General features: G+C 38.4%; 1 protein-coding gene across 1 annotated transcript; it reads right to left on the reverse strand.

The window, feature by feature from the left end:
* Positions 1 to 8986: 8986 nt before the first annotated feature.
* Positions 8987 to 9358, reverse strand: LOC120090910. The gene has a single exon (XM_039048603.1). It carries the CDS (start codon positions 9356 to 9358, stop codon positions 8987 to 8989), a length of 372 nt encoding a protein of 123 aa, XP_038904531.1.
* Between the last annotated feature and the right edge of the window lie 4249 nt (positions 9359 to 13607).

Consider the following 13607-nt stretch of genomic DNA (forward strand, 5'->3'; position numbering starts at 1 on the left):
AGTTTATTGGTTATAGAATGTGTTTATCTTTTATAAACTGTGAGTTTTAACAAATAAAACCCAATAGGATGACCCCAAAAAGGTCTACCCTATTAAATCGCCACTTCCTGATTAACATGGAGATGGCCCTGGAAAGGTCTAACAACCCCCATTTGAGGGATGACCCTGGAAAGGTCTGCACTATTATATCTCGATTAACATAGGGATACCCTCAGAAAGGTCTAACAATCCCCATTTGATCAACATAAAGATAACCCCAGAAAGGTTTAACAACCCCCATTTGATCAACATAAGGATGACCTTGGGAAGATCTGCCCTATTATATCTTTTTCAACATGGAGATGACTGATGTGTTGTGAATTGTGATGCGATTATGGTGTGAGTTTGTGGTGGTATGTGTTATGCGATGCAAGTTTTCCTAATAAGACCTACGTATCAGCCTCACTAGGTTTCCTGGTAAGTCCAGGGTCGAACACAGGGACAACTGAGTAAATATGCGACAGCTACACTGATTCTCTTGCGGTGGTGAAAACAAATGAGTTGGGTGGTGATTTAATTAAGAATTTTTTCTATGCGACGGAGTTTGAACGAAGAGTTGATGAAATTGAGAGTTACAATGAGTATGCGACGAAGGGGTTGAGAAGGGGTTTAGCTAACACTTCCTAAGATTATGCACAAGTTATGTAATCATACTACACACAAATAACAGCACGCCATCTCTCAATGCAAATACCATAATTCCTATTAGGACGCATGCGATGTATACGAAGAATTCGATAGGACTTATGTCTAAGCCTCTATTCTTGTCTATGCGATGATGAATGATGCACACATAAAACAAGGTGACCGCATACTATAATATCTTATTTCTAGGGTGCATGCGATGTGTTAATAACAATAGAACTTATGTCTAAGTTTCTATTTCTTGCTTATGCAATTCTAATCTGACTCTCTCAAGCCTATATTTTAATCTGACTCTCTCAAGTCTAGATTCTATCTTTAGACTACTCACTCAAGTATCTCTAAAGGGTGAATGACGCATCATAAGACAAGATGATCGCATAAAGTGAAAATCTTAAGTCATGCTAGCTAAGTACTTCTCAACCCATTCAGAAATTTAGCTACTCATAGAAGTATGGAGAGATTGAACATAGGTTGAAATGAGATTTCTATTTTATGTAATAGAATGCTGAATACAAAATAACAACTGGAATTTAGAGATAAGAAGCCAGGTAAGCAATGTCTTGCTTCCCTGGCCTTTTACACTATCTTTTTCACTCAAACTCCGTCCAGATGAATATTCTTGCTCTCGTAAGTATTGGTCCTCTCTTCCTTTGTAGCGCTTTCCAGCAGTCTCTCGATCTGTCCGGGAATAATTTCTCGGCTTCTTGGTCTCCTTGCAGGTCTCCATCCTCTAAGTTTGAGTATGTACTGAACATACTAATGCCTCTTTAACTTGTATATATTCTATCTATGATATATCTGATAACCCTTTTACAATGATGGCCTTCGGTATTTATAGAGCTCAAGATGAAGCAGCATTTCTTTCTAATGATTGCAATGATGGGCGGTCATTAAACCTCCTGCTCTGATGCACCGATTAATGGTCACCGAAAGTTGAGTGTACTTGATATAGTGTGGCTTTAACAGTTTGTCAACTAAATTCGGATTCAATCATTATCAGCTTTCTGTCCCACTGTGATTTATTGTGCTATCACCTTGATGCGCAGTCTTTATGCAGTCACCTTTTTTAGTAACTTCTCACACTCGTATACGATCGCATGACTTTGCGATCGCAATCTTTCAAGCGTGTGGACACCTAATTCCTTGGATCGCAATTTTACTTGTGCCAATGCATTTTCCTGCACAAAATAAGTAAATTAACTGTTTTTATGCGATGGGCGCATGCGATAGCAATTTCCTCAGTTTAGCGCTTTTGGACATGATATTGCTTATTTTTACCATCGCATTCTCTCATTGTTTTACTTATTTGAGCTATAATAACATGTATTTCTACCCGTTATCACACCCCCAAATTTAAAACAATGTTTGTCCTCAAGCATAAAATAAAGATTTTCTTTAAAGAGTCAACCGCCTTTACCCTACCTAGACTTCTCAAGGTGCCCTAGTCTCTTCCTAAAATATTTCTAATCTTTAGGGACCGTAAGTTTAACCTTCAAAAAAACTTTACTCGTTTCCAGGACATCGCATGATTTATTTCAAACTTTCTCCAATCGGGGTGTTTACAAGTGATTTTTACCCTTGCGTGATTTAGATATTCTTTTTGTGATCTTGCGTTGATCCAAGTGCCCAGCCTTCTTTTTGGCTTGCCCCCACGGATGTCATGCAAGCATCCAACTACGAGTAAGGCGCTCTTTCTCAATCTAAACTCATACCCATTTTATTTGGCAGCGGAGTTGCGATCACTTGGTTTATGCGTTGATCACGATTCCCATCTTCGTTTTGGCTTACCCCTACGAGTGTCATGTGGACATCCAACTCCGAACGGGATCCGATCTCAACGTCTTATACACATCTAGATGTGTATAAGAGACAGCCCTACGTGTGTTATGTGGACATCCAACTCCGAACGGGATCCGATCTCAACGTTATGATTTTTCTTTTTTTTTTTTTTTTTGGTATGAAATTTCTAAAAGAGCAAGGTTGAAAATAAATATTAGCACCCCCAAATTTATATACAGTAATGTCCTCATTGCTGATAGACGAAATAACACATGCGATGCTCTTAGGAAATTTCGTAAAAATTGTTTTGAAAGAAAGCTGGTGGACTGCTAACTTTTAGAAATGTTTCATGAATTGACTATCCTGAGATTAAATTGACTCTAGTACATGCGGTAAGAAATAAAGGCATGAATTTCATCATCAAAGTCATAATTGGTACGGAGAAGAATGCGGTGACTAAATAAAGTAATCAACATTTCAATGATTGCGTCAAACTAAAGAGGATGCGATAATAAAATTTAGCAATATTAAAATGAGATATGAGAAGTGCAAAATTTGGAATAAAAGAGTCAAAGAAAGATACAACCCCCCAAATTTACTTTGTTGTCATGCATCATCTGTGATCGCATCATTGCTTATAGTAGGTCGATTCCTTGATTGCGATGGGCTGATCAAACTGGTCGCGTGTTTTTAGGTTATCTCATAGCTCCACCGCAATCATTCACTACGAACATTGCTAAATATCAAGATGGTAAAAGGTATGAAATACAGAGTTGGAAATTCTAAAGAATAGTGATTATACAAAAAGTAAGGTAAGTTCATGAAAGAAAAATATCAAAAGGATACTCAAAAAAGAATTCGTCCCTGATGAGTTTGTGTCATATATCAACGCAGGGACTACTCGTTTCTTCTTCAATCTGGATTTTTCAGCTCCACGGAGGTTTTCTCTTATTTTCTTGATCCTCTGGAATCTTGATCGCCTCAAGCTTGAGCTTCTTCCCATTGATGCTCATCGTGATCTCTCCTTTGTGCACATCAATTTAAGCACGACCAGTAGATAGAAATGGTCGTCCCAATATGATAGGCGCAACTTTGTCCGCCTCATGATCTAGAATGATGAAGTCTGCCGGTAGAATGAATTTATCAATTGTGACCAAGACATCCTTCAAATCTCTCTTAGGGTGTACTAGGGACCTGTCCGTAAGCTGGAGAGTCTCCATCGTGGGTGTCAGCTGTCCTATATTCAATTGTTTGAAGATTGAAAGTGGCATTAAATTTATACTCGCCCCAAGATCGCATAGTGCTTGACCGATGTAGACCCCTTCAATTGAGCAGGGTATCGTAAAGCTTCCTGGGTCGCGCATCTTCGGTGGGATTATAGTATTTGATCTTTGTGTTAATGACACCGTAGCAATCTTTCCTTCATCATTATGCTTCTTTTTCAGTCTTTACGAGAATGGTGGTAGTTGTACCTTCTCTATTTCGTGGTCTAGAGGTTTAGAGGTGGACGCGACTTCTGGTTCCATCGTTTTGGGCTTTTCTGATTCATTTTGCGTCAACGAGTTCTTGGATTCCATGCATTTGGATTGGTTCTGCTAGCCTCTTTCCTTTCTTCTGCTATCGTCTTTTTACTTCGCAGGGTGATTACTAGGCATTGTTCTTTCCCTGTGTTCCTCGGGTTGCGTGGGAGCTCAGTTGAGCTCGACACGTCCTTTGCGGTCTATTTTTCAGCTCTCCCGCAATCTATCCCATTTGGATTTCTAGATTGCGGATGGAAGTCGCCTAGTTTTAAAGGACCGTTTCATTCTTTTCAATGTACTATTTTAGTAGGTTCTCCAGAGAGGATGATGGTGGTGGTGCTTGCGAGCTGCTGGCTTGATGATGCTATTGACCGTCCATTCCTTGGAAAAATCCTGGCGGTCCTTCTTTTGTGCCATAGGTTAATAACTTTGTTGTTGGTTATTTTTTCAAGCAAAATTGAGGTGGTTTCTCCATCTGGGGTTGTACGTATTAGAGAAAGGGTTGTTCTTTACAAAGTAGACTGACTGCGGGTTTCTTGAACATTCTTCAATCGGATGCAATTCTCTACATGTAGCACAACTCGTGCTCGTCTGTTCAATTATGTTGACCTGCCCTCTTTGTGCTCCAGGGTTGTTGATTGCGATGCCCTATAACAGATTAATCATCGCATTCATTTGATTCTGTAAAGATGCGATGGCCCCTTTGTTTGCGTTACCTTCTCGAAGTTTTACTCTTTGATCGCTTTCTTGCCAATCTTCATAATTCTTTGATATGCAATCAAGAATGTTTTTAGCCTCATCATATGTTTTATCGAGCAGACCACCAGCTGTTGCCGCATTGGTAGCTGTCTGCGATGTAGGATTGAATCCGTGACAAAATATCTCCATCTGGAGAAAATTTGATAATCCGTTGTTCGGACAATCTTGCACTAATCTCTTAAACCTCACCCATGCGTCACTGAGCGATTCGTCTACTTCCTGTTCAGAATTCGTGATTAACTTCCTTCTTCTTGCATTCTCGGTAGGAAGTAAATATTTCTTCATGAACTTTTCGATAACTTGTTCCCACGAAGTTATCTCCCCTGGTTCGAGAGAATATGCCCATTTTCTTGGTTGATCGCATAACGAAAATGGGAAAAGTGTGAGTCGAACATCTTCAGTGGAGATATTTGGGAACACAAAAGTGTTACAGATTTCAATTAAACTCCGGAGATAGGCGTGCGGATCCTCGATCCATCCAAAGTGGGCCTCATGATTCCTGGGAGAAATCATAAAGGTTTGGTGACGCATAGTCCCTGATGGGTTTATTGCGGTCGTTCGCCAGGAGAATGAGGTTTGCCATGATGTTGTTTGCATTTGCGGCTCTTTCTTCCGGTTGTTCCGCCATTCTGGGATTTCATTCTGTTGTTTTCGGCGGTTGTTTCTCTGTCTTCTTCGGAATGTTCTTTCAATCTCTGGTCGTAGTTGGGCTCAGGAACGTGTCCTTCACTCATGCGACGCCTTCTTTTTCCCTTTCCAAAGGAATGCCAGTGCACAGAGCTCAAAAGCTGCAAAGAAAATCAAAAGGTTTGCTGTTAGCGCAATATGTACTGTCGTAGTCTCCGGCAACGGTGCCAAAAACTTGATGCATTGTGAATTGTGATGCGATTATGGTGTGAGTTTGTGGTGGTATGTGTTATGCAATGCAAGTTTTCCTAATAAGACCCAAGTATAAGCCTCACTAGGTTTCCTGATAAGTCCAAGGTCGACACAGGGACTACTGAGTAAATATGCGACAGCTACTCTGATTCTCTTGCGGTGGTGAAAACAAATGAGTTGGGTGGTGTTTTAATTAAGAATTTTTTCTATGCGACGGAGTTTGAACGAAGAGTTGATGAAATTGAGAGTTACAATGAGTATGCGACAAAGGGGTTGAGAAGGGGTTTAGCTAACACTTCCTAAGATTATGCACAAGTTATGTAATCATACTACACACAAATAACAACACGCTATCTCTCAATGCAAATGCCATAATTCCTATTAGGACACATGCGATGTATACGAAGAAGTCGATAGGACTTATGTCTAAGCCTCTATTCTTGTTTATGCAATGATGAATGATGCATACATAAAACAAGGTGACCGCATACTATAATATCTTATTTCTAGGGTGCATGCGATGTGTTAATAGCAATAGAACTTATGTCTAAGTTTCTATTTCTTGCTTATGCAGTTCTAATCTGACTCTCTCAAGCCTATATTCTAATATGACTCTCTCAAGTCTAGATTTTATCTTTAGACTACTCTTTCAAGTATCTCTAAATGGCGAATGACGCATACATAAGACAAGATGATCGCATAAAGTGTAAATCTTAAGTCATGCTAGCTATGTACTTCTCAACCCATTCAGAAATTTAGTTACTCATGCGAAGTATGGAGAGATCGAACATGGGTTGAAATGAGATTTCCATTTTCTATAAATAGACTGCTGAATACAAAATAACAACTGGAATTTAGAGATAAGAAGTTGGGTAAGCAATGTCTTACTTCCTATGGCCTTTTACACTGTCTTTTTCACTCCAACTATGTCCAGATGAATATTCTTGCTCTCGCATGTGTTGGCCCTCTCTCCCTTTGTAGCGTTTTCCGGCAGTCTCTCGATCTGTCTGGGAATGATCTCTCGGCTTCTTCGTCTCCTTTCTCATCTCCGGCCTTTAAGTATGAGTATGTACGTGAACAGACTAATGGCTCTCTAACTTCTATATATTCTATCTATGATATATCTGATAACCCTTTTTTGGTATTTATAGAGCGCAAGGTGAAACAACCTCTCTTACTAATGATTGCAATGATGGGCAGTCATTAAATCTCCTGCTCTGATGCACCAATTAATAATCACCGAAAGTTGAGTGTACTTGCTATAGTGTGGCTTTAACGACTTGTCAACTAAATTCGGATTCGATCGTTATCAGCTTTCCATCCCATCGTGATTTATTGTGTTGTCACCTTGATGCGCAGTCTTTATGCGGCCACCTTTTTGAGCAACTTCTCACAATCGCATGACTTTGCGATTGAAATCTTTCAAGCGTGCGAACGTCTAATTCCTTGGATCGCAATTTTACTTGCGCCAACATATTTTTTCTGCACAAAATAAGTAAATTAACTGGTTTTATGCGATGGGTGCATGTGATCGCAATTTCCTCAGTTTAGCACTTTTGGGCATGATATTGCTTATTTTTACCACCACATTCTCTTGTTGTTTTAATTATTTGAGCTATGATAACGTATATTTCTACCTGTTATCAATGATCCCGAAAAGGTCTAACAATCCCCATTTGATCAACATAGGAATAAACCTGAAAAGGTCTACCTTATCATAACTCAGTTAACATGGGGATGACCCCGGAAAGTCTAACAACCCCCATTTGATCAATATAGAGATGACCTCGGAAAGGTCTGTCCTATTATATCTCGATCAACATGGAGATAACCTCGGAAATGTCTAACAATCCTCATTTGATCAACATAAGGATGACCTCGAAAAGGTCTGCCCTATTATATCTCGATCAACATGAAGATAACCTCAGAAAGGTCTAACAATCCTCATTTGATCAACATAGGGATGACCTCAGAAAGGTCTAATAATCCCCATTTGATCCACATAATGATGACCCCGGAAAGGTCTACCCTATTATATCGCCGCTTCTTGATCAACATGGGGATGACCTCGGAAAGGTCTAATAACCCCCATTTGATCAACATGGGGATGACCCTAGATAGGTCTACCTTATCATATCTCGGTCAACATAGGAATGACCCCAAAAAGGTTTAATTATCCTCATTTAATCCACATAGGGATGACCCGGTCTACCCGTCACTTCTCGATCAACATAGGGATGACCTCGAAATGGTCTAACAGACCCCATTTGATCAACATCGGAATGACCTTGGAAAGGTCTGCTCTATTATATCTTGATTAATATGGAAATGACCCCAGAAAGGTCTAATAATCCCCATTTGATCCACATAGGGATGATCCCGGAAAGGTCTACCCTATTATATCGTCGTTTCTCGATCAACATAGGGATGACCCTAGAAAGGTCTAACAACCCCCATTTGATCAACATGGGGATGGCCTCGGAAAGGTCTGCCCTATTATATCACCACCTAATTAACATAGAGATGACCCCGGGAAGGTTCAACAACCCTATTTAATCAACATAGGGATGACTCCAAAAAAGTCTGCCCTATTATATCGCCATCTAACCAACATAGGGATGACCTCGTAAAGGTCCAATGATCCTATCATTCTTATCCCCCTTATATATATATACACATATTTATCATGTACTGAACTTAAATTTCTTTAAACTACCTATGAACCCTGGGATCAAGTTATAACATAGTTCAAAATAATTTTTTTTCTTTTTTTTTGGACGTTCACCTTTAAAACTCATACAGGCCATGAGCGATGTGCAGTTTATAATTTTACGACAAGGAGTTCCCTTTTTTTTCTTTTTTTTTTACATCTGCTAAGGATAAAACTTTTTAAGAAACATGTCGTTGATTGGGACAATTCTTAATCCATCTTGATCAACGATCTTGTATGCTCCATTTGTGTAGACCTCTTTGATGATGTAGGGTCCATCCCATTTAGGTGTGAACTTATTTCTCGAATGTCTCGTCGTGATAATGGGTCTTCTTACAGAAAGTACTATATCAACGACTTGAAAAGATCGAGGCTTTACGTGCTTATCAAAGGCTTTAGACATTCGCGCTTGGTCACACTCCAATGCTTGTTGAGCTTCCAGTCATTTTTCAACAAGTGCTTCCAACTCTTGAAGACGTAGCTTGACATTGTCTTCTGTAGTCAATACCTCTTGTACCGCCATTCTTAGTGACGAAATTTCTCTTTCCAAAGGAAGGATAGCCTCTACCCCATAAACAAAAGAGTATGGAGTGACTCCTGTAGGGATATGATGAGTGGTTTCATAAGCCCACAATGCTTCATCGATCTTCTCTTACTAATCTCTTTTTGACTTATAGACAATTTTCTTCAGCAAGTTGCACAACATCTTGTTGAATGCCTTTGCCAACCCATTTGCAGCAGCATTGTACATGGATGACTTGAACTTCCTGAACTTGAGCTTCTCACACAACCTGTTTATCATGCTATAGGAGAACTGCCTTCCATTATCTGTCACGATTTTATGGGGGATACCATACCGATAGATGATATGAATGCGGATAAAGTCCACCATGTCTTCTTTCTTAGCTTCCCTCAAGGCAATGACCTCAAGTCGACCTTTTGAAAAGTAATCATAGTTGCCTATCGAATGGTAAGAATGTCCCGCTGATGACTTAGGACTCATAGAGCCAATAAGATCAAGCCTCATGCTTCAAAAGACCATGAAGTTATAGTCGGATGTAGAGGCTCGAGCGGTTGATGAATGAAATTCGCATGGTATTGACAAGCCTCACACTTCTTTGCATATTCCATTGAATCTTGGATCATCCCTGGCCAGTAGTAACCTATCCTTTTCAGCTAGAACTGTAGCTTTGGTCCAAATTGGTGCGTGCAGCATATGCTTAAATGCGCTTCCTCTAAAGCCTTCGTTGATTCCTCTTTTCCAAGGCATCGGAGAAAGATCCCTTCCAGGGAGCGGTAGTATAAAACCCCTTTGTAATAAATGAAGTGCGTAGCCCTCATTCGAATTTCAGTTTTATGAAGGTGGTTGTCCAGAAGCCTTTCATGCACAAGGTAATCTATAATAGGTTGCCACCAGTCTTCCTCATTAATTAAGCAGATGGATACCAAATTCATTTCTTCACATACGGTCTCAACCGAAGGTATAACCCACCTCTGACAAAGCGATATACTCAGAGACAGATCGTCTGGATCTGCCAAGGCAATAGCCAAGTTCGCCAAAGCATCTGTCTTCTTATTTTCTGTCCTCGGGACGTGCTACAATGTCACACTTTCGAATTTTTCCATCAACTGTCTAGCATACATGAAGTAGGGCTTCAAGTCATCATACTTCACAGGAGTAAAAGCTGATTGATTATCAAATTTGAGTCACAAAAAATCTCTATGTACGATACTCCAATCTCCAAATCCATTTCGAGGTCGATTATCAAGGCTTGGTATTTGACGACATTGTTCGAATACAATTCAGCAAGCACAAAGCTATAAGGAATCATGTGTTTCTTTGGTGAAATGAGGACGATGTCTGCTCCCGCACCACTTCTCCAGGCCATACCATCAAAGAACATGATCCAAGGCACTATGATTTCTGTGAAGAGACCTTCATCATCGGGAAAATCTTCACTTAACTTTCAATCTTATGGAATTGGGTGATCCGCCAAGAAGTCAATGCACATTTGTCTTTTAATCGCCTTTTATGGCACATAAACAATATCGTATTACTGAAGCATGATTTCCCATTTGGCCAAACGCCCTGAGATGATTGGCCTAGAGAAAACGTACTTGATGGGCTTGACTTTCGCAATTAAACGAATTGTGAAGGCCTGCATATAGTGTCTCAGTTTTTTGATAGTGAAGAAGAGTGCAAGGCACATTTTCTCAATAAGAGAATAATTGATTTTAGCTCCGGTTAAAGTCTTGCTTAGGTAATAGAGGGCCCACACTTTTCCCTTCTCTTATTCTTGTTGGGTTGTGTGTCCTAAAACTTGCAGTTGTAAAATTAAATACATTATATTATCAATAAAGATGTTATTCAACATTTCTTCAATAAAGTTGTTATTAAATCTTTAAATTGTATTTGTAAAGTCTAAATCTATTAAACTAAGATCCATGGCTATTACATGAATATTTTAACTTTATGTAGAGACATAAATATGAATCAAGTTCAAGTAAATAGCCAAAATGGTCTATAGTGTACGAATAAGGTTGGGTGTTTTATTCTGGTAACACTATTGGATGCAACCTACTCTGTAGCGGTTACAAGTTGTTGTACTACAAACGAAGTGATCCTGGTTCGTTCATATTTTGACATGAGGAGAGGGGGCGTCCTATGCAATGAGTTTGCATAAGATCGGATCAAGAAATAAGTCACTCTTACTTTATGACGTTGTTTACTGTTTAAGACTGACTGTTTCGCTTAGATGACTTAGGTAACTCGATCTTAATCTTGAGCTAACTATAAACTCTTGTTTATTCGGGATTATACTTAGATTTGCATCAGTGAGGATTGACTCAACAGCGTCGGCTCAATAAGCCTCCCATTTCAAGGGTAAGACCAGGTAAATAGCTCGGGACATAGGGTACAATAAGGAATTCACGCCTACTCATTTAAGGATAGAAGAAAGGTTGTTATCTTAAGTACTGAATCCAGGTCTTGAATAAGGGGCCCCACCCTCTCATTGGCCTGAGAGGGATCCGGTTTAGTGATTGGATCATAAACCAATTGTTCATTAGAAGATTAATAGGAACTGAAGGAATAAGAAGTAATATCGGGGGTAAAATAGCTATTGACCCAGCCATTATTACGAACAACCTGTGAAGGGTCGACTTACTGGTTTTGGTTATATCATGTGAACACAAATACATCTACAGTGAGGATAATGCAACTATCGAGCTATAGTGGTGTGACTTGATGGTTGACGAATACTTATTAATTTGGTCTAAAGAGTTTTAGCCAATTAATCTTAAATCGTTGGAGTTCATGATCTGTAGGTTCATAAGGTCCCTCTACTAGCTCGTAAAATATAAACACCTTGAATTAATAAATCAAGTGAATTTAGAATGATATCAATTTGAATTGTTCAAATTGAATTTCAATTTGAAAATGTTCAAAATTGAAATTAGGGTTTGAGTTTGAATAAGTTCTAATTCAAATTAGGGTTTGTTTAATTATATTTGATATAATTAACGTTTAATTTGTTGAAATTAAAAGAAATTGGAAAGTTTATAATATTTAAATATTGATTTAAATATCAATTACATGAATATGATTCATGTTTAAAATTAAGTGTGTGATTAATTTAATATTTGATGTTAAATTAATTAATTAATTAATTATGTNTGATTCATGTTTAAAATTAAGTGTGTGATTAATTTAATATTTGATGTTAAATTAATTAATTAATTAATTATGTTTAATTAATTAAAATCAAATTAATTTTTAATTTTAAATTAATTTAAGAAATTGGATTTTATAATTTTAGATTTGATTAATTAAATCAAATTTTGATTAATTATATAATTAATTAAAAGAAATAAAATTTGGTAATTTGGAAATTAATTTGAAAAAGGAAAAATACTCTAAGTGGGCGTTTCCCACTTTTGAACCTTATTAACAGAATCTCTGCGAGCATTGCCTCACCAAGACTCTCACTCTTCAAATAAAAATTCGCATCTGCGAAGTGAAACTCAACTTCTAAAAATGGATTAGAATCTGCTTCAATCTTCTTAATCTCATCTTGATAGAACTTGAAACATTTATGCAACGTCGACGTTATCACACCATTTCCATGAATCCAAGGACGTCCCAGTAGCAGCTTATAAGTGGTCTTCGATTCTATGACATGAAACAATGTGTCGGCCTTCAGGTCCCCAATGAAGAGTTCTAAGTGTATCATGCTTATCGCTCTTTGGCTATCTTGATTGAACTCTTGAATTACCAACTTGTTGTTTGACAATTCCTCTATAAGGATGCCCAGTTGTTTCATATTCGTCTTAAACATTATATTGACGGTTGATCCATTGTTGATGAGAAATCGACCAACTTTTTATTCTCGAATGTATCCCGAGATGTACAAATTCCTATTGTGCAACTTTGATCCCAATAGTAGATCTTCATCTGAGAAACCTATAGACGTACAACACGAGGCATATGCACGCGTTGTAGAGGTTGGTACACTAGATGCATTGGATTCTAATAATGCATCGTTGAGGGTTGTCTTGGTTGCTTGAAGGAGTGACAATAGGTCATTTATGCTGAACGATGGTAAGTCTTTTGATTCTTCCATCGTTTTCGATGAACTCAGAGGACTATCCTCCTCTTCTGTCATGCTGACAGCGTGACATACAATAACCTTTGGCGTTTTCCTTGAACCGCGGTCATAAAAGTCCTCCAGAAGGAAATCTGCTAATGTCACATGTCTCCTGGATTGGGGAGAGTCTTCATCTTCCTCCTCAACAAGCTTAGGCTTCCGAGCCTTTTTTTTTTCCTTTCCTTTTTTAAGTCTCGTTCCCTCTTCTGTAACTCTGATAGAAGCGTGATTCTTTTTAGACAGGACTCGACTTTCTTTTCTTTCGGCGTGTTACTGTTGGGATTGATGCCCTAAATCTCATAGGGTCCTAAAATTTGTAATTGTAATGTACAAACACTTTATTTTTATAATAAAATATATGATATTTTATTTCAAAATTAGTTGCATTAATCACAAACCAATAAACTAGCAGTAAGGGTTATCTTGTAGCTTAAACATGTATGTAGAGATATACGGGTGGATCATATTTAAGTGATAACCTAAATGGTCTGTAGTAGATGGATAAGGCTAGATACCTTATCCAAGTAACAACACTACAAGTATGGCTCGCTTTGTAGGTGTTTTAATTGTTGTAAAGTTCTATAAATGATCAGATCCTGATCATTCATGTGCAGACATGTGAGCGGGGAT

This window comes from Benincasa hispida, chromosome 11, assembly GCF_009727055.1.
Source record: "Benincasa hispida cultivar B227 chromosome 11, ASM972705v1, whole genome shotgun sequence".
Classification (NCBI taxonomy): domain Eukaryota; kingdom Viridiplantae; phylum Streptophyta; class Magnoliopsida; order Cucurbitales; family Cucurbitaceae; genus Benincasa; species Benincasa hispida.

Excerpts from the sequence above, each read along its gene's own strand:
- LOC120090910 (XM_039048603.1), bottom strand. The coding sequence starts at position 9,358 with ATGAGGCTTGATCTTATTGGCTCTATGAGTCCTAAGTCATCAGCGGGA.